The sequence below is a fragment of the Crinia signifera genome, chromosome 3 (genome assembly GCF_055691185.1).
Source record: "Crinia signifera chromosome 3, ASM5569118v1, whole genome shotgun sequence".
Classification (NCBI taxonomy): Eukaryota; Metazoa; Chordata; class Amphibia; order Anura; family Myobatrachidae; genus Crinia; species Crinia signifera.
This window is the reverse complement of record NC_139219.1, coordinates 322,550,724-322,578,223: the sequence shown is the minus strand read 5'-3', so window position 1 is coordinate 322,578,223 and position 27,500 is coordinate 322,550,724. Positions and strand designations below refer to the sequence as shown.

The 27,500-nt window shown below is 51.4% G+C and overlaps 1 protein-coding gene across 1 annotated transcript in view; it reads right to left on the bottom strand.

Annotated features, from left to right (window-relative positions):
• Window positions 1-17,003, bottom strand: part of MTMR9 (myotubularin related protein 9) — a 29,983-nt gene extending 12,980 nt beyond the window's left edge. Inside the window, exons 1-4 of the mRNA XM_083178777.1 lie at window positions 16,678-17,003; window positions 15,354-15,462; window positions 13,857-13,982; window positions 4,876-5,049 (exon numbers count right to left, since the gene is read on the bottom strand). Of these exons, the coding sequence (XP_083034903.1) occupies window positions 4,876-5,049; window positions 13,857-13,982; window positions 15,354-15,462; window positions 16,678-16,859 (591 nt within the window). The 5' untranslated portion in view covers window positions 16,860-17,003. The remainder of the gene's footprint in view (window positions 1-4,875; window positions 5,050-13,856; window positions 13,983-15,353; window positions 15,463-16,677) is intronic.
• Between the last annotated feature and the right edge of the window lie 10,497 nt (window positions 17,004-27,500).

The following is a 27,500-nucleotide window of genomic DNA, read 5'->3' as shown; positions in this document are numbered from 1 at the left end:
GAGATGGGGCACAGAATGGATTGGGTGGGGGTAGAGGAGGGAGATGGGGCACAGAATGGATCGGGTGGGGGTAGAGAAGGGAGATGGGGCACAGAATGGATTGAGTGGGGGAAGAGAAGGGAGATGGGGGCACAGAATGGATTGGGTGGGGGTGGAGGAGGGAGATGGGGCACAGAATGGATTATGTGGGTGTATACAAAGGAATGGGGCACAGAATAGATTTGGGTGATTTACAGAAGAAAACACACATTAAATGGATTTGGGTGGTGGGGTAAGATGGGGCAAATAATGGATTTGGGGTAATACAGGAGGGAAATGGGGCAAATAATGGATTTAGGTGTTGGCATAAAAGCGAGATGGCGCATAGAATGGATTAGGAGGGCACAGGAGGGAGATGGGACACAGAATGGATAAGTATCAGGGCACAGAATGGATTTGGAGATAGAAAAGGATGGCCCGAGGGGTGGAATGTCTGTAAAAGGGAAGAGAATGGTGATCTATGTACGGTACGATATTATTAGCAGAAAATAGACAGAAATGTGACTGAAGAGACTGCGCTCCTGTATCAGGAGGATGAATTCTTACAATGCCGCCCATACACCGTGAATGCTGCTCATACTTTTTGAACTAGATCGCATCGCACATTGTGCGTCACACTGTACAGACCTCTGCTCTGTTACTATACAGTGTCCCAATACCACATGGAATAAAGAACAAATGTAATTATCCAAACTCTATTATCCAATTATATGTGGATGTAATTAGATGACACTGAGTTAGGGGGAAAAAATATTTATTATTTGTGTTATATCTGAAGTCTGACGTTCCCGTAGCGAGCACATGTGAGACGCGTCCACAGCGAGCGCTTAGAGAGAACGCTGCAGCGTGTTCCCGGCCATTATCTCTCAGCAGCGGCTGGGAAGGCAGAAAATGGAGGACGCACAGGAGAGCTGTCAGCACGTCACGCACAGGAGTACGGAGCAGTGATTGATGAACTGATTTGCAGAGCGTGCAGAGCCGGTCAGCAATCTATGTTCTGCTATACAATAAGCGGGGTGGACTGGTCACGTTACACAATGCAGTGCCGGGGGAGACTGCGCTATTACTGAGGAGGAGGCTTTCATGTGCAGATATAATACAGCCCTCAGCCAGAGCACTGCCGGATACAGGCTATAGAACGAGGCGGCGGAAGTCGCTTACTTACTGGGTGACTGACAGGGCGAGAAAAGGAAACGGTAGAACAGCCATGTGGCCAATGTTCCCTCTAATTTTTACGAAAAGACAAAAGATTCTGGGCCAGATTCTCTAAGCTTCAAAAGTGATAAAATGGAGAGCGATAAACATCCAGCCAATCAGCTCCTGTCTGACATTTTTTAAACACAGTCTGTGACATGGCAGGTAGGAGCTGATTGGCTGGCTGTTTATCACTCTCCATTTTATCACTTTTGAAGCTCAGAGAATCTGACCCATTGGCTGTGCAACTTAAGAAGGAAATTAAAATTGTTGTGCTCACATAACGCCCCCACAGTGCCAGGTACATATATGCCCCCCACAGTGCCAGGTACATATATGCCCCCCACAGTGCCAGTTACATATATGCCCCCCACAGTGCCAGGTACATATATGCCCCCAAAGTGATATTCCCCTTACCATGGGGCTGTCGTGCCTAAATCCAGAGACTTCGGTGGGCCGCGGGCGTGTTTGCCGCTGCTCACTTGCGGCGCTGGTGTCAGATGCCGATGCCGCATAGCACGCATAGAGCACGCAGGCTGACTCCAGGCTCCAATATGGCGGCACCCTGTGCGACCGCTCAACTAAAACATGCCTGCCGGCTCTGACAGGCGTGCGGGCGGCAACATACGTTTGCGCACTCGGTCCTAATGTGTGTGCCGGCACTCGGCAAGTTGTGTGCGCGTGCGCACACACATCCTAAGAGGGAACACTGCATGTGAGCAGGGTTGCCTGATTTAATGTTAAAAAATGACAACCTTTGCCTAGAAAGAGATAGACATGTAGGTGCACAATCAGGAAGAAGCCGGGAGATGATCCTGGACACCACAGCAATGTAATAAAGATGGCAAAGGCAAGAGCTAAACTTGCACCCACAGACGCCCACTTGCTGGCTAATTATCTACTCCATCCTATGTACAGGGGATTCAGAAATGATCATTAAGCTGCGTATAGCTAACAGGTTAGCGCCGCCTTGCCGAATGCTCCCCCTCCCTCCCCCACCTGAATACCATTGCTTGCCCGCCGACCATCGAATGATTTATCTCCCGTTAGGAAATAAAAGTCAGTCTGAACTGACTTATTCGGAGATGGCCGAAAAGGGGGCGGGCGCGTTTTCATGGGAACGCACCTAAAATGTTGGGCAATCCCCTGACATCACCCCCTCCCTCCGGTAAGTGTGATACTTGCTGAAGGAATTAGCACAGGAGGTCTGCACATGAGATATGCGCAAACCCCCCACCATCGGAAAAGGGTCCGAATTCGTCACCATACAAGTGTGTCTGTATCAGCCCCTTAACACAATAGCCGATACTGTTCCCGCATGTCGATAACGACCCCCTCCCTCATCTAGGCATGTCCGGACGAGGGAGGTCATCATTAACGACCCCCTCCCTCATCTAAGCATGTCCGGACGAGGGAGGTCATCATTAGCGACCCCCTCCCTCATCTAGGCATGTCCGGACGAGGGAGGTCATCATTAACGACCATGCTGCAGGGCAGCTGTAGCTCCCCCCACTGTTGCTCACCTCAGAGTGTGTATGGGGGCTTTAGTCCTGCTATTCTCATGCCAATCATCATCATCATCAACTTTCCTGCATCAATGACACCATTTGCACCATACAGGTTTGAAGCCATTTATCTCCTCTAGCCTGGGGGACGGCCTACGCAGCTCAGCTTCAGTTAGACACTTCTATAGTAAATCTCCTGAAGCAGACGTTCACCATTGTTTCATCAAGTGTAGGCTCTAAATGGCTCTAAATGGGTTTTTTACAACGTCCGGTTTTGTACAATCCATAACACGCAACAGATTGTAAAATAAAAAAGAAGCTTAAGCTGGCCATACATTAGAACAATCTAAGGCCCGAATGCATGACTGACGGTTAATACAATGCACGGGGTGCATTTTGTGCACATCGTGAGGTGTTTTGGTACGATCACAATGGATGGATCGTATGATCTTATGTACTGCACTCATGATCTGATCTCCTTAAGGTTCCCACATACTAGAACGATCTGCGATCTTAAGGTGCCTTGAAAACTTTTGTCCGTCCTGGACAAAAGATGTCAGGCAAGCGCACATTTTCCCCAAAGATTTATCTCAAGATCCCGTGTGCGATCCTATTTATCTTTTGCTAAATCCGTGGCAAAATATCTGCGGGAGCGTGCTTCTGATCCTGATCGGACGATTTCCAGTAAAATTGACCAATCTAGTCGGCCGATCAGCAAAAAAATTGCTCTAGTGTGTGGGCACCTTCAGACTCAAACAACTGACTGAATGAAATTCACCACCTAATTGTACTGCTTGATGCAATTACTTACTAGGTACATATTCTATTTCTGCGTTTATTTTTTTACTGTTCTCACTTTAAAAATTGTTCATGTATTACTAAAACAAGGTGTGAACAACTAAAACTAAAAAACAATATATTTATTTAATGTTGCTGTTAGTAATAAATACAAATACATCCAAATCAATTAATTGAGGTTTAGTTAAAAATTGCACCCAAAAAAAGATCAGTCGCTGTGAGCTGCGATGGTGTTTTTAACGGTTATATTTTGAGGATCGCTCACAGCAATGCTGGCACTTAAAGCGTTAATAAAAATGTTTGTTGGCAAATTTCACACGTATGTGGACAAATTCCCTTGAATTTTATGCAACCCTGCACGTGACAGGTCACTGCCTCCTATAATACTAGTACACCATTCTCCTGAAATAATCTGCCCTGCTGTGGACACTCCTACGGACTGGACATTGGTCTCCTTGTCCCTGGTCTGCTCTACAACCACCCCCATAACGAAACAAATGAAAAATAATGTGTACAAATCTCCCCAATAAGAGCCCAGGAGACTTGCAGATGGGGTGTGGAGATGCACTGCAGCCACCGGATCGTGCCGGGAAAGGCCGCGGATTGTCACAACTCCGTGGCCATTTCCGACAAAACAGATCCAACTTTTTTTTTTTTTAAGTCGGATCTGACACCCTTCAATGCTGTCGTTAACGGGAACATTGACTAGGTGAGTGACGATATTCCCCACGTTTGGAAATATCTGCACAGATTGAATTTCCCCCTATGTGGTCCTCCTCCTTCCCTGTAATCATGAATGAACCACCTGGAGCATCACCACCACTAACCTCGGCTGTATATAGACTACGCGGCTGGCAAGTGATAAGCAGAAAATGTTCTAGTGTTCCCGCTAGGCTGTTTTAGCGGGGCACTACGCCCTGCCCTATTTTTAAAGGGCAAAATGCGCCCTGCCCCTCTAGCAGCGCCCCGCTAAAACAGCCTGGTGCCTGCCCGACTGCTTGCACGGGGAAGCCCAGCGCCGCCTTAGACGGCGATGCCCGACACTTCCCCGGCATCACGGCACCTTCCCCCCGTAGTGACGGCATCTTCGGCGGGGCCGGGCCCACCCCCTGTACTGACGTGGCGGCCAGGCCCGCCCCTTTAGTGACGACGGCGGTCTGGACACGCCCCTTTTGTGATGTCGGCAGCCCGGGACCACCCATAAGTGTGACGTCGGTGGACCCAGAATTGCAGGGTTGTGTGCAAGCATCTCCGAGTGTCACCCAATGACATAAGACAACCACACACGTTATGTGCCAGTACACGCACACGCTAAGTTAGCAAATAGTCACCTACTTACCATACTGTTCTTCTTATGGTAATAGCTGAGCACAGGGAAGCGCCCCCCTTGCCGAAACGCAGCCACTTTCCGCAGAGACTCGTCATCGATAGATTTAGGAACAATGACGATCGGTGGGTAAGACTGACAAACGGAGAAGTCTCGATTGACGTAGCTCAGCCTCCAGTCATCGGTCTGAAAGAGGAGAGTGACAGTCTGTAATACGGCGCAGGTATCGCTGCCTCAAACTCCTTACTTGTGGGTACACGTACAATCGATATCTGATACGCTGACCCATGCCCAGCTGCTGGATGGGGAGGAACCATTGGCCGGTTCCCCTGGAATATTAGCCAATGGACACACAGAGGAGTGACCTGGGCAGCAGGACTGACCTAGCAGTCTCTAGGGGACCGTCCCTCATCTCACATCAGTGTGTGCCAGTAACCGCATGTTCCTAGTACAGCCCGAAATGCCTGATTGGCTCTTCCTGTGTATCCATTTACATACAGGCCCCCAACTCTGAAAGGCCGCGGTCTGCGTATAACATTACCAGGGGGAATAACATCCAGCACCAATGCCAATACATCAAAACACTTGAAGGTTTATATACTAAGATGGGAGATCTATTGAAGATGGGATGTTGCCCGTAGCAACCAATCAGAATCTACTTATTTATTTAGCACCTCCTAGAATGTAATTAGCTAGTATATGATTGGTTGCCCATAGCAACATCCCACCTGAAATAGTACTACCATCTTAGTAAATGCCCCCCTGCCTGTCACAGATACCTGTGCTTCTAGTAGGACAAAGTGAGACATGGGGGGGGGGGGGGTATTCAATCCCGGGTCACCACCGTTAGGCTGGCCCGACAGCCACCACCCTGTCCCTTTCTCAGCTGGCTCCACTAAGAAAAGGGGGCGTGGCTGCGAGATATAGCTGTATAGTGGAGCTGCGGCCCGGAGCTCAGCCATCCACGGCCGGTCTGGACGCAAGATATAGCTGTATAGTGGAGCTGCGGCCCGGAGCTCAGCCATCCACGGCCGGTCTGGACGCAAGATTTAGCTGTATAGTGGAGCTGCGGCCCGGAGCTCAGCCATCCACGGCCGGTCTGGACGCGAGATATAGCTGTATAGTGGAGCTGCGGCCCGGAGCTCAGCCATCCACGGCCGGTCTGGACGCGAGATATAGCTGTATAGTGGAGCTGCGGCCCGGAGCTCAGCCATCCACGGCCGGTCTGGACACGAGATATAGCTGTATAGTGGAGCTGCGGCCCGGAGCTCAGACATCCACGGCCGGTCTGGACACGAGATATAGCTGTATAGTGGAGCTGCGGCCCGGAGCTCAGCCATCCACGGCCGGTCTGGACGCGAGATATAGCTGTATAGTGGAGCTGCGGCCCGGAGCTCAGCCATCCACGGCCGGTCTGGACGCGAGATATAGCTGTATAGTGGAGCTGCGGCCGGAGCTCAGCCATCCACGGCCGGTCTGGACGCGAGATATAGCTGTATAGTGGAGCTGCGGCCCGGAGCTCAGCCATCCACGGCCGGTCTGGACGCGAGATATAGCTGTATAGTGGAGCTGCGGCCCGGAGCTCAGCCATCCACGGCCAGTCTGGAAGCGAGATATAGCTGTATAGTCGAGCTGCGGCCCGGAGCTCAGCCATCCACGGCCGGTCTGGACGCGAGATATAGCTGTATAGTGGAGCTGCGGCCCGGAGCTCAGCCATCCACGGCCGGTCTGGCTGCGAGATATAGCTGTATAGTGGAGCTGTGGCCCGGAGCTCAGCCATCCACAGCCGGTCTGGACGCGAGATATAGCTGTATAGTGGAGCTGCGGCCAGAGCTCAGCCATCCACGGCCGGTCTGGACGCGAGATATAGCTGTATAGTGGAGCTGCGGCCGGAGCTCAGCCATCCACGGCCGGTCTGGACGCGAGATATAGCTGTATAGTGGAGCTGCGGCCCGGAGCTCAGCCATCCATGGCTGCTCTCCACAGAACGGGGCGACTGCTTTTAAAGTCGATCTGCTTGTTCAAAGCTGTTGGGAAAGACAGCACTGAATAGGGCCCCGCCGCTATCTCCCCCGTCGGAATAGCGGCGGGGGATAGAATACACTTCGGCGGTGTCCATTTTGACATCTTGGACAAAAAAAAAACTCATGTCAACCTTTTGACTGTCGACATTTCCATTGTCGACCTAATGCTTATGTCAACATTCCGACCCTAGACATGTTGACCTATTTCAGGTGTTGACCTAAGCCCTGACAACCTTCATTGGTCGACCTAAATTGGGTGGACCCATTACTGACGTTGCGCATGTGCAGTTGAGCCACCGTAGGAAGAGGGGCCGAATTCAGCCTGTGTATGCAGGTCTGAATCGGCCCCCTTGGCACAAGGCTTGAGCTCCGTGACTGTCCAATCAGGAGTCTCCATTTACAGCTGTAGGAACACATGAGAACGATCCTCACCGTACTATTAATCGAGACGATGCACATATTAGGGGGGGAAATGTTTTACTTCTAGGCCCATGTTAATCCCGATCTGTGACCTCTGCAAACCCCGGGTCTAATCCAGGTGTGCGCGCAATGGGTGGGCGTCTATACTCATTTCTGGGCAGCAGATAACATGAATCAGGCCCAGCGCCCTGGTGTTCTGCGCTCAGGATGCCGGGAGGGTTATTTATACATTGGTGAGTGCGGCTTCCTTCCCCTTCTCCCACAATCTCAGGACAGCAGTCAGCAGCTGGGCCTGCAGGATACAAATACCAGCCGGAATACTAGAACAATCCAAAACCTACTGAACCTAATATCGGGGTCATTCAGACCTGATCGCACGGCCGCAAATTCCCAATGGTCAGCATTCAGTTAAGCAGCCGCCGCACGAGAGTGAAATCCCGCCTTGCAAATGAATGTGCTCTCTGTGCAAGTGGATGTGTATGGCTACAAATCTATTGCAGCCGTGCGGACGTGAACCAATACCCATGGTAACAGGGATGATGTGTATACGGGGCTCAGAGGAGCCAGAGACGTAAGGCCCCCACACACTAGGACAATTTTTTGGCTGATTGTCCGATTTCAGACCGATCGTCTGATATATCGACCAATTATTACCGATAATAGGTAATAATCTACTAATTATCTGTAAAAATCGGCAGATATATCGGACGATCGGTCGGAAATCGGACAAAATAATCGGACAAAAAAACGTTTTAGTGTGTGGGGGCCTTAACTCTGCAGTGCGATGGATACAGACATATCCGGCCTGGAGCTGATGTCACACACCCTCCCCTAACAAACTCAGACACTCCCAGCGGTTTCCTAGCCACTCCCAGCGGTTTCCTAGCCACTCCCAGCGGTTTCCTAGCCACTCCCAGCGGTTTCCTAGCCACGCCTGCATTTTTCTTGGCACTCCCAATAACGGCTGGTTATCACCACCCAGTCATACTGCAGACCAACTGAACCCCTCCATGGCAGCGGGCTCTCTCAGCAGGATAAGGCACCCAGTCATACTGCAGACCAACTGAACCCCTCCATGGCAGCGGGCTCTCTCAGCAGGATAAGGCACCCAGTCATACTGCAGACCGGCTGAACCCCTCCATGGCAGCGGCCTCTCTCAGCAGCATAAGGCACCCAGTCATACTGCAGACCAACTGAACCCCTCCATGGCAGCGGCCTCTCTCTCAGCAGGATAAGGCACCCAGTCATACTGCAGACCAACTGAACCCATCCATGGCAGCGGCCTCTCTCAGCAGGATAAGGCACCCAGTCATACTGCAGACCGGCTGAACCCCTCCATGGCAGCGGCCTCTCTCAGCAGGATAAGGCACCCAGTCATACTGCAGACCAACTGAATCCATCCATGGCAGCGGCCTCTCTCAGCAGGATAAGGCACCCAGTCATACTGCAGACCGGCTGAACCCCTCCATGGCAGCGGCCTCTCTCAGCAGGATAAGGCACCCAGTCATACTGCAGACCAACTGAACCCATCCATGGCAGCGGCCTCTCTCAGCAGGATAAGGCACCCAGTCATACTGCAGACCGGCTGAACCCCTCCATGGCAGCGGCCTCTCTCAGCAGCATAAGGCACCCAGTCATACTGCAGACCAACTGAACCCCTCCATGGCAGCGGCCTCTCAGCAGGATAAGGCACCCAGTCATACTGCAGACCAGCTGAACCCCTCCATGGCCGCGGCCTCTCTCAGCAGGATAAGGCACCCAGTCATACTGCAGACCAGCTGAACCCCTCCATGGCAGCGGCCTCACTCAGCAGGATAAGGCACCCAGTCATACTGCAGACCGGCTGAACCCCTCCATGGCAGCGGCCTCTCAGCAGGATAAGGCACCCAGTCATACTGCAAACCAGCTGAACCCCTCCATGGCCGCGGCCTCTCTCAGCAGGATAAGGCACCCAGTCATACTGCAGACCAACTGAACCCCTCCATGGCAGCGGCCTCTCTCTCAGCAGCATAAGGCACCCAGTCATACTGCAGACCAACTGAACCCCTCCATGGCAGCGGCCTCTCAGCAGGATAAGGCACCCAGTCATACTGCAGACCAGCTGAACCCCTCCATGGCCGCGGCCTCTCTCAGCAGGATAAGGCACCCAGTCATACTGCAGACCGGCTGAACCCCTACATGGCAGTGGCCTCTCTCAGCAGGATAAGGCACCCAGTCATACTGCAGACCAACTGAACCCCTCCATGGCAGCGGCCTCTCTCTCAGCAGCATAAGGCACCCAGTCATACTGCAGACCAACTGAACCCCTCCATGGCAGCGGCCTCTCTCAGCAGGATAAGGCACCCAGTCATACTGCAGACCAACTGAACCCCTCCATGGCAGCGGCCTCTCAGCAGGATAAGGCACCCAGTCATACTGCAGACCAACTGAACCCCTCCATGGCAGCGGCCTCTCTCAGCAGGATAAGGCACCCAGTCATACTGCAGACCAGCTGAACCCCTCCATGGCCGCGGCCTCTCTCAGCAGGATAAGGCACCCAGTCATACTGCAGACCAGCTGAACCCCTCCATGGCAGCGGCCTCTCAGCAGGATAAGGCACCCAGTCATACTGCAGACCAGCTGAACCCCTCCATGGCAGCGGCCTCTCAGCAGGATAAGGCACCCAGTCATACTGCAGACCAACTGAACCCATCCATGGCAGCGGCCTCTCTCAGCAGGATAAGGCACCCAGTCATACTGCAGACCGGCTGAACCCCTCCATGGCAGCGGCCTCTCTCAGCAGGATAAGGCACCCAGTCATACTGCAGACCGGCTGAACCCCTCCATGGCAGCGGCCTCTCTCAGCAGCATAAGGCACCCAGTCATACTGCAGACCAACTGAACCCCTCCATGGCAGCGGCCTCTCTCAGCAGCATAAGGCACCCAGTCATACTGCAGACCAACTGAACCCCTCTATGGCAGCGGCCTCTCTCAGCAGGATAAGGCACCCAGTCATACTGCAGACCAACTGAACCCCTCCATGGCAGCGGCCTCTCTCAGCAGGATAAGGCACCCAGTCATACTGCAGACCAACTGAACCCATCCATGGCCGCGGCCTCTCTCAGCAGGATAAGGCACCCAGTCATACTGCAGACCAACTGAACCCCTCCATGGCAGCGGCCTCTCTCTCAGCAGCATAAGGCACCCAGTCATACTGCAGACCAGCTGAACCCCTCCATGGCAGCGGCCTCTCAGCAGGATAAGGCACCCAGTCATACTGCAGACCGGCTGAACCCCTCCATGGCAGTGGCCTCTCTCAGCAGGATAAGGCACCCAGTCATACTGCAGACCGGCTGAACCCCTCCATGGCAGCGGCCTCTCTCAGCAGGATAAGGCACCCAGTCATACTGCAGACCAACTGAACCCCTCCATGGCAGCGGCCTCTCTCAGCAGGATAAGGCACCCAGTCATACTGCAGACCAACTGAACCCCTCCATGGCAGCGGCCTCTCTCAGCAGGATAAGGCACCCAGTCATACTGCAGACCGGCTGAACCCCTCCATGGCAGTGGCCTCTCTCAGCAGGATAAGGCACCCAGTCATACTGCAGACCGGCTGAACCCCTCCATGGCCGCGGCCTCTCTCAGCAGGATAAGGCACCCAGTCATACTGCAGACCAACTGAACCCCTCCATGGCCGCGGCCTCTCTCAGCAGGATAAGGCACCCAGTCATACTGCAGACCAGCTGAACCCCTCCATGGCAGCGGCCTCTCTCAGCAGGATAAGGCACCCAGTCATACTGCAGACCAGCTGAACCCCTCCATGGCAGCGGCCTCTCTCAGCAGGATAAGGCACCCAGTCATACTGCAGACCGGCTGAACCCCTCCATGGCAGTGGCCTCTCTCAGCAGGATAAGGCACCCAGTCATACTGCAGACCGGCTGAACCCCTCCATGGCAGCGGCCTCTCTCAGCAGGATAAGGCACCCAGTCATACTGCAGACCAGCTGAACCCCTACATGGCAGCGGCCTCTCTCAGCAGGATAAGGCACCCAGTCATACTGCAGACCAACTGAACCCCTCCATGGCAGCGGCCTTTCTCAGCAGGATAAGGCACCCAGTCATACTGCAGACCAGCTGAACCCATCCATGGCAGCGGCCTCTCTCTCAGCAGCATAAGGCACCCAGTCATACTGCAGACCAACTGAACCCATCCATGGCAGCGGCCTCACTCAGCAGGATAAGGCACCCAGTCATACTGCAGACCAACTGAACCCCTCCATGGCAGCGGCCTCTCTCAGCAGCATAAGGCACCCAGTCATACTGCAGACCGGCTGAACCCCTCCATGGCAGCGGCCTCTCTCAGCAGCATAAGGCACCCAGTCATACTGCAGACCAGCTGAACACCTCCATGGCAGCGGCCTCTCTCAGCAGCATAAGGCACCCAGTCATACTGCAGACCGGCTGAACACCTCCATGGCAGCCACCTCTCTCAGCAGGATAAGGCACCCAGTCATACTGCAGACCGGCTGAACCCCTCCATGGCAGCGGCCTCTCTCAGCAGGATAAGGCCCCCAGTCATACTGCAGACCGGCTGAACCCCTACATGGCAGCAGCCTCACTCAGCAGGATAAGGCCCCCAGTCATACTGCAGACCAACTGAACCCATCCATGGCAGCGGCCTCTCTCAGCAGGATAAGGCACCCAGTCATACTGCAGACCAACTGAACCCCTCCATGGCCGCGGCCTCTCTCAGCAGGATAAGGCACCCAGTCATACTGCAGACCGGCTCAACCCCTACATGGCAGCGGCCTCTCTCAGCAGGATAAGGCACCCAGTCATACTGCAGACCAACTGAACCCCTCCATGGCAGCGGCCTCTCTCAGCAGGATAAGGCACCCAGTCATACTGCAGACCAACTGAACCCCTCCATGGCCGCGGCCTCTCTCTCAGCAGCATAAGGCACCCAGTCATACTGCAGACCAACTGAACCCATCCATGGCCGCGGCCTCTCTCTCAGCAGCATAAGGCACCCAGTCATACTGCAGACCAGCTGAACCCCTCCATGGCAGCGGCCTCTCTCTGCAGGATAAGGCACCCAGTTATACTGCAGACCAACTGAACCTATCCATGGCAGCGGCCTCTCTCAGCAGAATAAAGCACCCAGTCATACTGCAGACCGGCTGAACCCCTCCATGGCAGCGGCCTCTCTCAGCAGCATAAGGTACCCAGTCATACTGCAGACCGGCTGAACTTCTCCATGGCAGCCACCTCTCTCAGCAGGATAAGGCACCCAGTCATACTGCAGACCAACTGAACCTCTCCATGGCAGCGGCCTCTCTCAGCAGGATAAGGCACCCAGTCATACTGCAGACCAACTGAACCCCTCCATGGCCGCGGCCTCTCTCTCAGCAGCATAAGGCACCCAGTCATACTGCAGAAGTTGCTCAGGAATGGTTTGTGGTACAACAGAAGGACATGTGATCTGATGAAGGGATCCAGTCAGAGCTCAGTGCTCAGATACTGATTAGTCTTCAAATCCAAAATGGCCGCCATCATGGCTACAAGTAATAGTGAGATGACTTTACTGTATAGTGATGCAAACCGGACAACTATTATTTCCTGCATGGTATATAGAGAAGTGGTGATAGCAGCATTTGCAGAGTTCTTCAAGGCACGCCAACAGTGCTCAATACGTGCAGCGTCTGACTGGAGCACAGGTGGATGCATCACAGTCTGATCAGTGATAATTCCACCACTGCTGCTGCCAGGAGATCCACACAATGGGCCTTATTCTAGTTCACTCTTCCTGTCAAAATCCTTCTTAGATGGACAAAACCATGTGCACTGCAGGTGGGGCAGATGTTACTTGTGCAGAGAGAATTAGATTTGGGTGGGGTTTTACTTCAAAGGGAGATCTATATTGCAGTGTAAAAATAAAGCAGCCAGTATTTACCCTGTACAGAAACAAAATAAGTCACCCAAATCTAATTCTCTCTGCACATTTTACATCTGCCCCCCTGCAACGCACATGGTTTTGTCCATTTAAGAAGGATTTTGTCAGAAAGAGTGAACTAGAATAAGGCCCAATGTGTAGCTGGTGTGTCCTGGAGAGGCTTCTATTACACTCAGTGATCCTGTTTAAGGTTTTAAGGATATCCATGTCTTGAGCACAGGTGACTTTATTTGTACACCAGTCATTCTGATTTAGCCATCTGTTCTCAAGCAATGCAATCCTGAAAAGCTGTACTTACGTAGTATTCATTCCAGCACCCTGCATCTTTCAAAACGTGTGCAGTTCCTCTTTCCTACCTGGGGTGTTGCTCCCTGCTGTGGTGCTTGTAGCACAGGTCTGGTCTGCATAGCAATGCTGAAATACAGACCACAATGTGCTGGACGCTCCACAGCGACACCCAAGACAGGGAAGAGAAACTGCACGGGTTTTGAAAGATGCAGGGGGCAAGAATGAAAAAAATACTTCCGGAAGGAGTTTGAGAAGCAGAGCAATGTAACCTGTGGGATAATCAGCTGTGGACACAGGAGCTTGCAGCCTATTCGGGTCTGGCTGACTCACCTCTGCGCTGAGCTGTTCGAACTCTTGTTCGGGGAAGAAGGAATGCCAGCCATCCTCTGTCACCTCAAACATCGGCCGGTAGAAGAACGGATACATCAGCGGGATAGAGTCCAGAGTGGATAAGGCCTGCAAAGAGCAAAGCGAGGGCACTGAGGAGCACGTTCTTACATCTTGTCAGATATTGCCATATTAAATCAACAGTGGGGGTAATTCAGACATGAACGCGCAGCTGCGAATGTGCCACAGACAGATTTTTACACCACTCATTGCAAGCTAGGAGTAGCCAGAGACTTACTCAGCGGCTGCGATGGATACAGGCAAATCCGGCCCGGTGCTGATGTCGCACACCCTTCCCTAGCACGCTTGGGTACACCTGTGTTATCCCGGACAATTTCAGCGTTTTTCGTGACACACCCATGAAACGGCCGGTAACCACCCCCAGGCGCCTATTTCCTGACAATCACCTTGTGAATATAAAAAGTAGCAGGACTTCATCCCTGTCCAGGATCACGTACGTGCATTGCAGCCCATATCGATAATAGGATGCAGTGGGAATATGCATCTGTGCGATAAGTTGTGAATCGGGCCTTTATGGTGGCAGTAAAAACCATAATACGGGAATCAGCCATTAGAGGATGGGTAGGCGGCACATAATCTTCCTGTTAGACCCCTCCTAGCTTCCAGGTACAGTTTGTCAGACCCAGTAAGCAAGGTTATTACAGTAGTCAATAGGGGAAATATATCTAATTCTGTGGATCAAAAACTGGGTGCTCTGGGTTGGTGGTCGAGGAATTTACCAATTATGGTAAATTTAAAGGCCCCTGTACACTAAGCTATGTGGGCCGGATTTCATCCGATTCTGGCGGATCAGGCCGAGAAATCGGACCAAGTCGCGTGTGTATGACATCCGATCCAATGCGCATCGAATCGGAGGTCGGACGAGCTGCATATAAGATAAGTCGTACGTACAGCCTTCAGCGGCACATCGCAGGTGCTTTTTAGCACCCCCGCCGTATAGCATCCGATACTGTCTGCAGGTGTGTGCCAGAGGTGCTCTCCCCTTTTTGCTTCCCTGGCGGGCAGGAGATAAAAAAAAAAAAAACATACAAAAGAATGGGCGGCCTCTGAGAGCTCTTTCCCGAGGAGATGCCGGTGGAGCTCAGGGAAATTTGGTCCGACTTGTCCTAAGGGCAAGTATATGGGGGTCTTAAAACCAGTGCTTGTGGCTTCCAATCATAATATATGTGGAGAAACAGAAGGTAATTCTATTGTCCAGCACATAACAGACCCCAAGGATCTAAACAAAATGTACTTAATTTAATAATTTTTTTTGATATGTCAATAAAAACCCTTTGACCGGGGGTGCAATGAAAACAGTTCTGGTACTCGAGGGTGCCATGATTAAAGAACGTTTGGGAACCACTGTTCTACCCGCATTATGTAAGACATGTAGCTCTATCAGATCAGTACATGTATTTGCGCATCGCGCCATCTTACCTCAATGGAATTAGCAACGTTCAGACTTTCATCCATTCCGGTGATCTCCAGCTGTATTATACGCAGGTCCTTACATTTTATGGTGATGGTCCCGGAGGATCCTACAAACCTGTGAGTTAGGAGAGGTGTAATACGGCAGGTATACTGATATAAGGGCGATCACTGTATTGTCAGACGCCCAGTACAGGGCTGACAGTGGGGCATTGCCTGAACTGATGGCTGACAATACAGTATAGATACAGGTAACTTTAAAGAGGTGAGAAAAGGGACTGTTTGGTGGAACGCACTAGTCAAAATTAAAATATAGCTTTTATTAATGTTTGATTAATATTCCCTATATCAGAATTGTGGGAAATAACATAAACAGCGCTGTTAATGTGGTTTCCCACAATTTTGATATAGGGAATATTAATCAAACATTAATAAAAGTTATATTTACATTTTGACTATTGCGTTCCACCGAACAGTCCCTTTTCCCTCTTTTTTGTAAACTTGTCTACATTAGACAGATGGGAACAACACCCCCACTAATTTGGGGTCTCTTTATTCTGTAATAAACAGATTCACGCGGTTGTGCGGATATACACCACACTCCTTATGGAGTAAACCAATATCCGACTAAAGAAGGTGCATGCAGTATATATACAGGTGGGTGTACTGTGTATAGATAAATGGTGCAGATATTACAGAGGGAAGTTCAGTATAGGCACAGGTGACACTCTAGGGACACGTACAGTATGGCCAGTGACACGTACAGTATAGGCACAGACAGGTGACAATATAGGGACACTTACAGTATACAGGGACAGACAGGTGACACCATACAGGGACAGACAGGTGACACCATACAGGGATAGACAGGTGACACCATACAGGGATAGACAGGTGATACTACAGGGACAGTCAGGTGACACCATACAGGGACAGACTGGTGACGCCATACAGGGATAGACAGGTGACACCATACAGGGATAGACAGGTGACACCATACAGGGATAGACAGGTGACACTATATAGTGATAGACAGGTGACACCATACTGGGACAGACAGGTGACACTATACAGGGACAGACAGGTGACACTATAGGGACAGACAGGTGACACTATAGTGATAGACAGGTGACACCATACAGGGACAGACAGGTGACACTATAGGGATAGACAGGTGACACCATACAGGGTCAGACAGGTGACACTATAGGGATAGACAGGTGACACCATACAGGGACAGACAGGTGACACCATACAGGGACAGACAGGTGACACCATACAGGGACAGATAAGTGACACTATACAGAGACAGACAGGTGACAGGTGACATTACCTCTTCTCTATGGAGTCGATGTTGGAGTGCAGCAGCCAGAGCTCCTCGCTGTTGTCCTGCCTGGAGCTGAGGATGAGGTGGTGACCCGTCAGGCACAGGGTCCCGCCCACTGGAGGGTGAAAGGGCCGGTGCAGGACCACCTTATCCACCCGGGGGGTCTTGATGAGCTCCGCAAACTCCATGGCAGCAGCAGGACAGTGTGAGGGGATTACAGGGGGGACATACTGCACGGCAGGGAGCAGCAGGCCGAACCCTCTCAATCAGCCCGATGTCGGTGCGCGCTCCCGCCTGAGCCTCAGGCCTCTACCCCTACTGCGCCTGCGCAACCCCACCGTCTCGTCCCGGCTAGCCTCTACTGCGCCTGCGTGACCCGACACCCGCTCGCTCCCGGCAGGATCGTCAGTGTTTACCTCGGCCCTGTACCTCTGCTGCCGATAGGTGGCGCTGTATGGTATGGTAACCTACTCCTCTGTACAGAGATGTGTATCTTCCAGTAGCTGCCGATAGGTGGCGCTGTATGACACAGTTCCTTAACACTCATTGCCATGGTAACATCATGGCTGCTATAATCACTGTGTACATCATGATATAGTATATTACCCAGCCTTGTGCCAGCTGTAGTGAGCTGGTGTTTGTTATTTAATGATGATGGATGGATAGATTTGCATGTATAATCATAACTGTTACATAGATGAAATAAAAATAAACAGTATGTTGATTGTTGACAGGTGGTGGGCTTTTGGGGGCAGAACGCAGCTTTTTCTGGGAGTGCCCTGGAAAATGCAGTGGCTGCGGGTACTTATTACCCGGGCCAGGGTCTGATCTCCTCCAACATTGCAGACCCAGGCAGTGTGAGCGAGAGAGAGAGAGAGAGGACAGGCTGCCACTGCAGTAGACAGCCTCTCTCCCCAGCTGGACAACACACGTGGCAGTGCTGTGTGCTGAGATGGGGAGAGAGGCAGCATGTCCCCTCCTCTCTCCCCGCACCCCCACAGCACCCGGCCACCCGCAAAAATGCCCCTTTTTTTTATCTCCATACCCCCTTCCCGGCAGACACACCCCTTCTGGTGGTCACAACCCTTCATTTTACTGGTGCCCCGCCGACCTGTCTAGACTTACTCGGCAGCTGCTAGTAAGGCATAATGTGTATTAGGCAAAGGAATACTCCAGTGTGGTGTAACATGAATAAGAAACACTACTGTATGAAGTAATATGAATAAGGGGAGTATTGTCTGGTGTAAGGTGAATAGGGTTACACTACTGTGTGGCATAATTTGAAGTTGTGGTCCTATTGTGAGATTATGCCCCTTTATGGCAAGGCCACACTCCTTTCCATACTGTGCCTATTTAAAGCCATATATCAACTTATGGCTCTGTGGATGAGGATTGCTATGGGTGAGGGGTGTTGCTGGCCGGATGCTGTGCTATGTAAAGCAGGCTTGCATACCCTCCCAAAACGGCCGGGAAGTTTCTGAAAATTGTGTACTCCTCCCAGCCCCCCCCCCCCCCCCCCCCCGCGGCCCCTCCTCCAGTGGTGAAATACCTATATTTGATAAAGTGGAAGTTGATAATGATAACACACCAGCCAATCATCTCCTACTGTAACTGACAAACGTAGCTGATTGGCTTATGCGTTATCACCTTCCACTTTATCACCACTTTTTACCAGACTTAGGGCGAGATGTACTAAAGGGAAAATGCGGTAAAACCCCCGTTTTACCGCATTTTCCTATGTACTAAAACCCGTTCGCCACGTCACCGCAGGGCAGGGTATCGCCACCTTTGGGTGGCGATACCCTATAGAAGCCTATGGGCTTCTTTTCGCCGCCCGCCGCGTCGCCGCAACCCCGCCGCCTCGCCGACCCCCCCTTTCCCCCCTCCCTTGGGCTTACCTTCTTGCAGGTCCTCCTGGACCCCGGAAGGTAAGCCCTTCCTCCCCCTAGCAACGCAGCCGGACGTCCTTCCGGCTGCAGGGGGAGGAGGAAGCGCCGGGGACAGCTTGCTTAGCTGTCCCCGGCGTGGATGCTGCAGAAGCCGGCTGGGAGGTGACGGAGACCCCCCGCAGACCACAGTACAGGTATCGCGGGGGGCCTCCGTCACCGCATCGCGATGCCAGCCGCATATGTTAGTACATATGCGGCGGCATCGCGGCGGGGGGGGCGCGAAGGGCGGCGATGTATTTTAATACATCCCGCCCTTAATACATCTGCCCCATTTATCCCTATGGCAAACCTCCCAATGGCGCGCACCCAAAATTTGGAGGTGAGGCCTCACAATCATTATTATTGCAGCCCTCGAATGAGACCATGCCCCCATTTTCACCACTGCAGGGGCATGACCAGCGCTCTCTGAGCTGCTGGCCATGCCCCCAGCCCCTCTGTCTCTCTGAAAAGACGCTGTGCACAGCACTGGGTGGAAGGGGGTCTCCCAACTGCCCCTCTACTGTGGGACACTGCCGGTTCCGGGTGGGACATGGGACAGTCCCCAAAAAATGGGACGGTCCCGCGAAAATCGTGGCAGTTGGGAGGTGTGATACGGCTACATTTTATTTGCGCATTGCGCACAGTTAGCGCACCCCTGTGAATCAGCCCATATACATCCTATGGAGAAATGTATTTCTCTGTGGTTGATGGTCTGAAGCAGTCTGCAAACTGCAGACGTAAGAAGTAGATATATTTATCTCGCTGCTTCTCGTCTAGCAAAATTGTCTCAATAAATACTGCAGCGAAATAAATAAATCCCATACCTGCATGCATCTTTCTGTCTGCTCGCGGGACAAGACTAATAGGCCCATTTATCATGCCAGAGATCTCGCTGTTAAATAGGAAAGTTTGTCTCAGGACGCCCATTTTAAATAAGTGTCATAATATTATGTTTTTCACCTGGTATTTACTATCGATTTACGTCGGGGTAAATGGACATCTTCCGGAAGCTTCCCCGCTAACTAGGAGTTACCTCAAAGTTAATATGGGTACACACTAGGGGACCCCGGAGCGAACCCCTGTAGCGAATGTTTTACAGTCACCGGGGCGTTTGCAAAATGAGTGACAGGCAGGGGGGTGGTCGCTGGGGTCCACCCAACTTTTCATTAGCTTTCTCACAGAAACAGTGGGCGTGACCAAGGAAACGCTGGGTGGACACCTGCAGGCGTGGTCCTGCCTGCTTGTCACATGACGTCAGTGAGGAAAGGAAGAATAGGCTTCTCTGCTGTGTGGATGCATGCGAGTCCGCATGGTAGTGCGGGGATTCGGGTGGTGGGGGGGGGGGGTGAGCATTCGGTGGAGTGGCATTTACCTGCTTGGTAGGCAGTGAATATACGCAGCCTAGCCAGCAGGTCTGAATTACCCCCTAGGAGACATGTCGTCCAATCCCACTAACCGGACCGGTATATCATGCACATCGGCCAGTGTGTACAGCATGGTACAAGTGTCGACAGTCAACAGGTCGATCACAATTGGTCAACAGGAAGAGGGTCAAAAATGTTTAACATGCTTTAGGTCGACATGGTCAAATAGACGACACAAGCAAGACTTTTTTATGATTTTTTTAAAAAAAAACACAACTTGGAGCAGGTGCAGCCTGTTGGACTCCACAAAGGACCATAGAAAGGATCTGGGCATGCACAGTAGCATACCTCCCAACTGTCCCGCTAAACGCGGGAACGTCCCAATTTTTGGGGACATTCCCGCGTCTCTCGTCGGTGTCCCGCTGTGGGGGGGGGCAGTTGGGAGTTCCCCCAATCAGCGTCTATTCGCGGCCGAAAACGGGGGTGCGGCTTAATTAGCATAAGCCGCGCCCTCATTTGCATAGACCACTCGCGCGAGTGTCCCTATTCTAAAATGAAGAAAGTTGGGAGGTATGCAGTAGCCCTCCTCCATATTTGTTAGTGCCCATAACTCTAGTAACATATTTTAGTAGGACGATCCAGTATCCCTGAAACCAGCAGTGTCTCATGGGGATGGGACAGTTGGGAGTAACCCCTGCCCAGCACTGCTCAGTAGAGCAGTGGGGGGGGGGGGGGCTGTCCTCAACCCCACCCAGGGCCGGCAGTGTCCCACGGTTGAGAGTGCCCCCTGCCACCTGCAGCGAGGAATAGACGCTGTGTGTAGTGGTGTAGCTACGTTTTGGGCCCCCCCCCGCCTTTAGGGAGGAGGCGCCCCCGCCACCCCGCCAAGCACCCCTACCCCCCCGCCCCGCCGCCCATGCAAACCCCCCCTCAATCCCCCAGAGCCTTACCTATCGTGCTGGTCCCGGCGGCTCTGTGCATCTGCTTAGGACCACCACAAAATGGCCGCCCCCGTACAGCAGACAGTTTAAGAGAACTGTGTGCTATATGGGGGCGGCCATTTTGTGGTGGTCCTCAGCAGAAGAACTGAACCGCCGGGACCAGCGAGATAGGTAAGTCTGCGGGGGATTGGGGGGGCGGGGTTTAACTATAGCACCGCAGCCCCCCGGCGCCCCCACATGCACAGCCCCCCCCCCCGCGGTGGCGGGGGCTGCGGTGCTATAGTTACGCCGCTGGTTGTGTGCATGTGCACAGTGTCTATTCAGTGAGTCCAAGGGGCTGGGGGCATGGCCAGCAGCTCACATAGCACTGGCCATGTCACAATAATGATGACATTGGATGTGTGGCTCTTGGGGGCATCATTCCAGCAAAGCCACGCCCCTTCTGGATAGGCCATGCCCCCTTGCTCAGGGATTTACAAAGCTGGAAGGTATGAGAGCACTGGCCATTCCCCCTGCCCACTAGGCCACACCCCTCATACCAGATTTTCAGTCCAACCAACGAGTTAGATGGTTGGATGAAAGTCCTAGTTTTTGGCCAGTGTAGCCAGTGGCTTCAACTTTTCCTGAGATGTCACATTACCTTGACCACCCACATAACCCGAATACTTAGCTTCTGTAATAGTGGGTACACACGGTTAGATGTGGAATTCCATTTGATTTCGGTTTGATTTCTACTATATAGTCTTGCCTGGCAAGACTATTTTTCTTTTCGATTTCCACTAAATGTGAACGCGCATCGGGAAATCTGCCACGAATGTGGAAAAACCATTTGATGCCCATTCAATTTTGCTTCTATATCATTGAATAGAGAAATAGCGGAAATCTCACCGTGTGCACCCACCATTGGGGCCATTGCATTTGTACGGGTTAGCTGCAAAAACTGCCCATCCTGAGCGGTATCCTGAGCGGTATCCTGAGCGGTATCCTGACGGGTATGGGGTTTCAGTACCTTGTTCATCACCATTTGGCACCTCATCCAATGGCACACACCTAGGCCGGGCCATACAAGTATTCCAAGCAGTAGCGGGCTAAGCTGGGGGCACCTTCTCCATTGTCCCCTGCCCCCTCAGCTGTAAGAAGCCGCTGGGATCATCAGAGGTGCTGCTCCCTCATCATCTGATGCGCTGCTTGTGGGACACATAATTTGAAATGCTGCTACTGTCCCTGTAGAGCTGCTGCCTGTTCCGCTACAGAAAGCACTGGTGGCCCTGCAGCTCGGCACTGTCTCCATTGATGCACTGCTCCTGCCCCCCCCAGCCCCTGAAGCCGCTGCATGCCGGTGCACTCGCTGAAGCACTTGGAGCCCCCAGCTGACACCCAGGTCACGAAGCCTCTGCTGCAGTGGAGTGAGGGTCACGCTCTGTCCTCTACCCTCTTCCCTGGGCCCACCACACCTCCTCCTTGCATCTCTCCTGAAGTCCCCTGCGCTTCCTACCGCTGCTAGCCCTCTCTGAGGGAGTTCTGCAGCTGTCCTCTACCCTCTTCCCTAGGCCCACCACACCTCCTCCTTCCATCTCTCCTGAAGTCCCCTGCGCTTCCTACCTCTGCTAGCCCTCTCTGAGGGAGTTCTGCAGCTGTCCACTACCCTCTTCCCTAGGCCCACCACACCTCCTCCTTCCATCTCTCCTGAAGTCCCCTGCGCTTCCTACCGCTGCTAGCCCTCTCTGAGGGAGTTCTGCAGCTGTCCTCTAGCCTCTTCCCTAGGCCCACTACACCTCCTCCTTCCATCTCTCTGGAAGTCCCCCGCGCTTCCTACCTCTGATAGCCCTCTCTGAGGGAGTTCTGCAGCTGTCCTTGGATCTAAAGACTTTGTCATAGGCCCAAGTAAGTAATGATAAGTACTATATGTGTCACCCTCAGCCTGTTCCTCTCTATACAGTATCTCCCTATCACCCACTCCCAGTCACACTGTCTCTTTTTTAACCTCTGCCTCTCCCTGTCTTTCTCTCGATCATTGCTATCCTCCATTGCAGCAGCACAACCCTAACCCCCCCCCCCCCCCCAGCAGCCTAACCATAACCTCTCAGCTAGTCCCTAACCCCCTTACCCAGCTGCTTAAACTTAACCCCCCACCTGCAGTCTGACCTTGACCCTCCACGCTAGTGCCTAACCCCAGTACCTCACAACCTAAACCTATCTCTCTCTTGTAAGTACCTAAACATAACCCCCATCCCTGTAGCCTAAACCTCATTACCCCTTCCCCGGCTTAACCCTAACCACTGGCACACTCACGTTCAAGATGCCAGCAGATATTATTTCCGCATCAGTATCAAGATCTCTTTGAAGATCTGGCGCCGGTGTGCCCTGTCTCGATATTGAGTATGGGTGGTGATCACCAATGCCTTTTCTGGCACAGGCCACTGACATTTCTAGTAACACCAATGTAGGCGTGATGTGGGTGGTTTTGTGGGCAGGGCATGGAAAGTGGGCAAAAAATGGGCAGAAACTGGGGTGTATACAAGGGAGTTGCTGGGTAGTGGCTTCGCTGCACTGCAAACATCCGCACTGCTCGACCTCAAACCCATTTGCAAGAAAAAAGTGACTCTGAGGTCTCGCAGGCCAGAAGCTTAGCGGGCCTCTGAATCAGGACCAGTTTCGTTCCAGCTTCCCTAGATGTGGCATAGCCATGCCCAGACCAGTCATGCTTAAATAATGTGAAATGTAATAGTAGATCCTGAGGGGCCTATTTAATCCAGGGCTATAAGTGAAGTTTTCCCATCCATATGAATATAGCACACTCTTAAATACAGAATGCTAGGCCATAGTGGTCAGCGCTTATGGTGGCACTTCACTCCTCAATCCCAAGCTTCCAGTATCTCCTGATTAGCTCAACGAGTAGGGTATTTGACTGGATTGCAACAGGTTATGGGTTTGAATCCTGGGTGTGAAATGTGTTATTTACTAAAGGGTACTGTAACTGACTAAAAAAGAGTATAGTGCATGAATGTGGCAATTTGTGGGAAGAGGTCCCACGGGCCACCAATTCCAAACACCTGCGAGTGGCTTCATATGCTGCTTATTGGCTGTAAGTTCGTGTACTTTTAGACTTTCTTCCTAAATAACCGCCAGTGTCCCCATGATTGCGGCTGTTAATTTAATTAGAAAGTACTCTAAGGTTAAACAATTTTTTCCCAAGGGCTTATTGTTTTTTAAGCCTTTGTGTAGCTTCTCGCATTGAAAAAATCTATTAATGTAAGCACAAAAGGCTTGCGTGAGACACTGTAATGAATCAGCCAGACGCTGGAGAGCCTGTCAGCTAGATTACCACAGGCAGCTCGCCCAGCGCGCAGGCAGAAGTGCTGCAGGGTCAGACGGGCTGAAAAATGTACAACTTCTCTCATAAAGCACAAAAGCTGATCTCAGGTAAAGTTCAAACAAGCACAGCATAGATTTCTAAGAGATGTTTCGACAACGTATTCCTGTTTTCATTAAGAGAATCGTCTGGTAATCGGATAAAAGAGCTCTATATGCACTATTTTAACCAATTAAATACCACAAGCTCCATCTCCCCCCTTCTCACATTCAGCTCTGCATCTCAGATCTTCAGGTGATAGAACGAGGAGGTGTTTTTCCCTTAATATGATTAATTTTATCTTTCCCTTGACATCATTAAACTTTCCCTACAGCCCACAGGTTCAAGGCAGCCATTTTGTCATCTGAACTAATACTGATGGAAAGGCAGCCAATCAATTCACTGGGAAAGAGTGAGATCACCAAGGCGGCCATTTTGAGGCCCGAACCAGTATTCATATTAGAATGCCTTACTGTTGGAACTAAGATTCTCCAGCTGGAAGCAGATTCAATTGGAATCCCTGGATGTTTATGTAAAGGGTTCAGGGGGAAATGTATCACAGCTTGGAGTGAGATAGAATGGAGAGAGATAACGTAGAGCCAAATAAGCTCCTCACTGGCACTCCTCAAATGCAGCCTGTAATGTGGCAGTTAGGGGCATTGATAAATCTCCCCTTCAGTCTCCTTTACAGTGCATAAACTGCTAAAGAAATTGGAAGAGGAACAGAAAAACCAGATAAGAAGGTTCTGGTAAGTTTGTCAGGCTTTATCCATGGATGAGACTTTCAGAACGCTTTCGATGTTCCACCTAAGACAGACACATATTACGGCTTAGAAGACTGGTCTCCCCATAGATGTAGGAACCATTGATGGGATATCATCACGGACAGTCTTAAGTAGTTTCATCCAGGCTGAAAGAACTACAGTATGAAGAGTTGGATGTCTCCTAATGATAAATACTGGTTCAGAATGAACTGTCAATCAGGGCTGTCCAAACTGGTCCTCCAGACCCCCTAGCTGGTGCATAGGTGCAGTCATCATTACTAACGGTCACATTCTACAGATCCCCAATGGCTTGTATAATATGGACTGTTCAGGGGCGAATTTAGGGGTCAGGCCACCCCTAGGCACAACATTTTCGCCCCCCCCCCCCCCCCCCCCAAATAAAAAAAAAAAAACAGAGACAGCAGCGGCACCCCTTGTCCTTGGCTCTGTAGCAGGTGACTTCTCCCCCCCACTCCCCACCAACAGAGCACCAACTGCAGCAGTGCTAACACATACACATATCGATTCTGCAGTCCTCCTTGACCCTCTGTACAATGCCAGCTCCTTAGTCAGGGCTTGCTACAGACAGAGCCAACCATCGAGCCCAGGTCACAGAGCAGGAGAACCAGTGATACTGATTGGCTCTCTGCGGCTCCTTTACTACAGCAAGGACACGCAATGGGGGACAATGGAGTCAGTGCCCCCTACAGGCCTGGAGCCCGGCGGCAAATGACTCCATTGTCTCCCGGAGTTCTGCCTCTGGTCTGCCGCCTGTAATAGGGGCTGCTTCTAGGCCCATGCCTCACGGGGCTAGTGACAACTCAGGCCCTGAGACTGCTGGTAGATTTAGAGGACTGATTTGGCCATTTCCTGCTGTAGATCCATCAAATTACATCAAAAAGCTATCTCACACCATAGTTTATTGTGAAAGAAACTATCAGGTAGAAATGAGATTCCCCAGGAAGTATTTTTTTTTTCCATTTTTACCCCATTGTAGTTAGAAAGCTTTTGGGCTCAGAACTTTATCTGAATAATTATTCCTCACAGATCAAAGAATTTTCAAAGGAATGAAAACTCAACTGAAATAAACGATGAAAGCATCTTTGTTGCACTCAGTATTATCTCTTCCTACTACAGAGACACATCCGCGCAAATTTAGAGCACGCACAGAAGAAAAACAATCGCTCAACTACATCGTTTTAACATCAACAGTATCCGGTTTAGAATGAGTTTCTTATTTACTACAATTGGCAACTTAAAACAATTAATCAAAACCGCCTGTTTTGCTTGTGATGTCCGGTATCGCTTGTGATGTCCTCCATCATCTTGAAAGTTCAGATGACGGAGAATGTCACATGAGCACACGAATTATCATTGCAATTAATGCTGTAATGATAAACTGTCCCCCAAAAAATCGCATAGTAGTGCATGCCCAGCTTTAGATTTGGGTGGGGTGTGACCAAACAGAGATCTGAAATGCAGTGTAAAAATAAAGTTGTTTCCTGTTTAACATGTGTGGGTTGCATGCAGAAGCAGCCAGTATTTACCATGCATGGGGAAACATAAACTTTCAAATAGGAGTCAGGCCCATTATATGGGAACATGAATTTTAGGTGAACTTCAATCAAAGCAGTAGAACAAACCTCCACTATCAAATGAAGGATAGTGACCCATGTAGTATTTACAGCCCTGCTGACCCCTCGCTCTTAAAATTAAATGAAGACATACTGTACAGTAAACGAGATTAAACCCAACAGAATTAAATGAGAAGCATTGTAAAGTTGAATGTGACAAGGGGTGGTTTGAAAATGGTCCATTTTAGGACCTGCAAAGTCACCAAAACAGTCCCAAACCCTATGTATGAAGCTGTGCTTGAGTTGATGTTGGAGCAGTGAAGAGTACCAATTATTTTGCATTATGGGCCCAATTGATACCTGCTTGCAGGCCACCAGCTGCCCTGCGAAATTCCGCCTTACGATCAGTATACTGTACATCCGTTCGTATTTTTTAACTGCCATCAAATTTAGATTTTTTTATTTTCTCCCTGGTGCTCACCACTGCCGCGTAGCTCAGGACTCACTCTGCGGCTGCGAGCAAAACAGCCGCTCCTGGGCTGACGCCATTGTCATGGGCCCGCCCCTAGCAGGCAAAAACAGGCCTGTGTTTTGCCAGTACAGCAACCACCGGCCAGTGAATTTAGACCTGGCCGAATGGGTCTGAATTTCAGTGTTGCTGAACTACAGTATACAGCAGTGGTTCCCAGAACCTACACAGGTCAGGTTTTCCAGGTCACCCAGCAGGTGCGCGTTTCTATCACCAACAGTCATATTTTAAAAATCCACAGGTGACCAGAAAAACATGACCTGCATCTACAAGGGTACGTCACATACTGGCCCAAATCATCTGCTGCACTGATGAGAAATATACTGGAAATATGTGGGTATGGGTAAAACCCGGGGGTGTCCTGTCCAGGGAAGGGA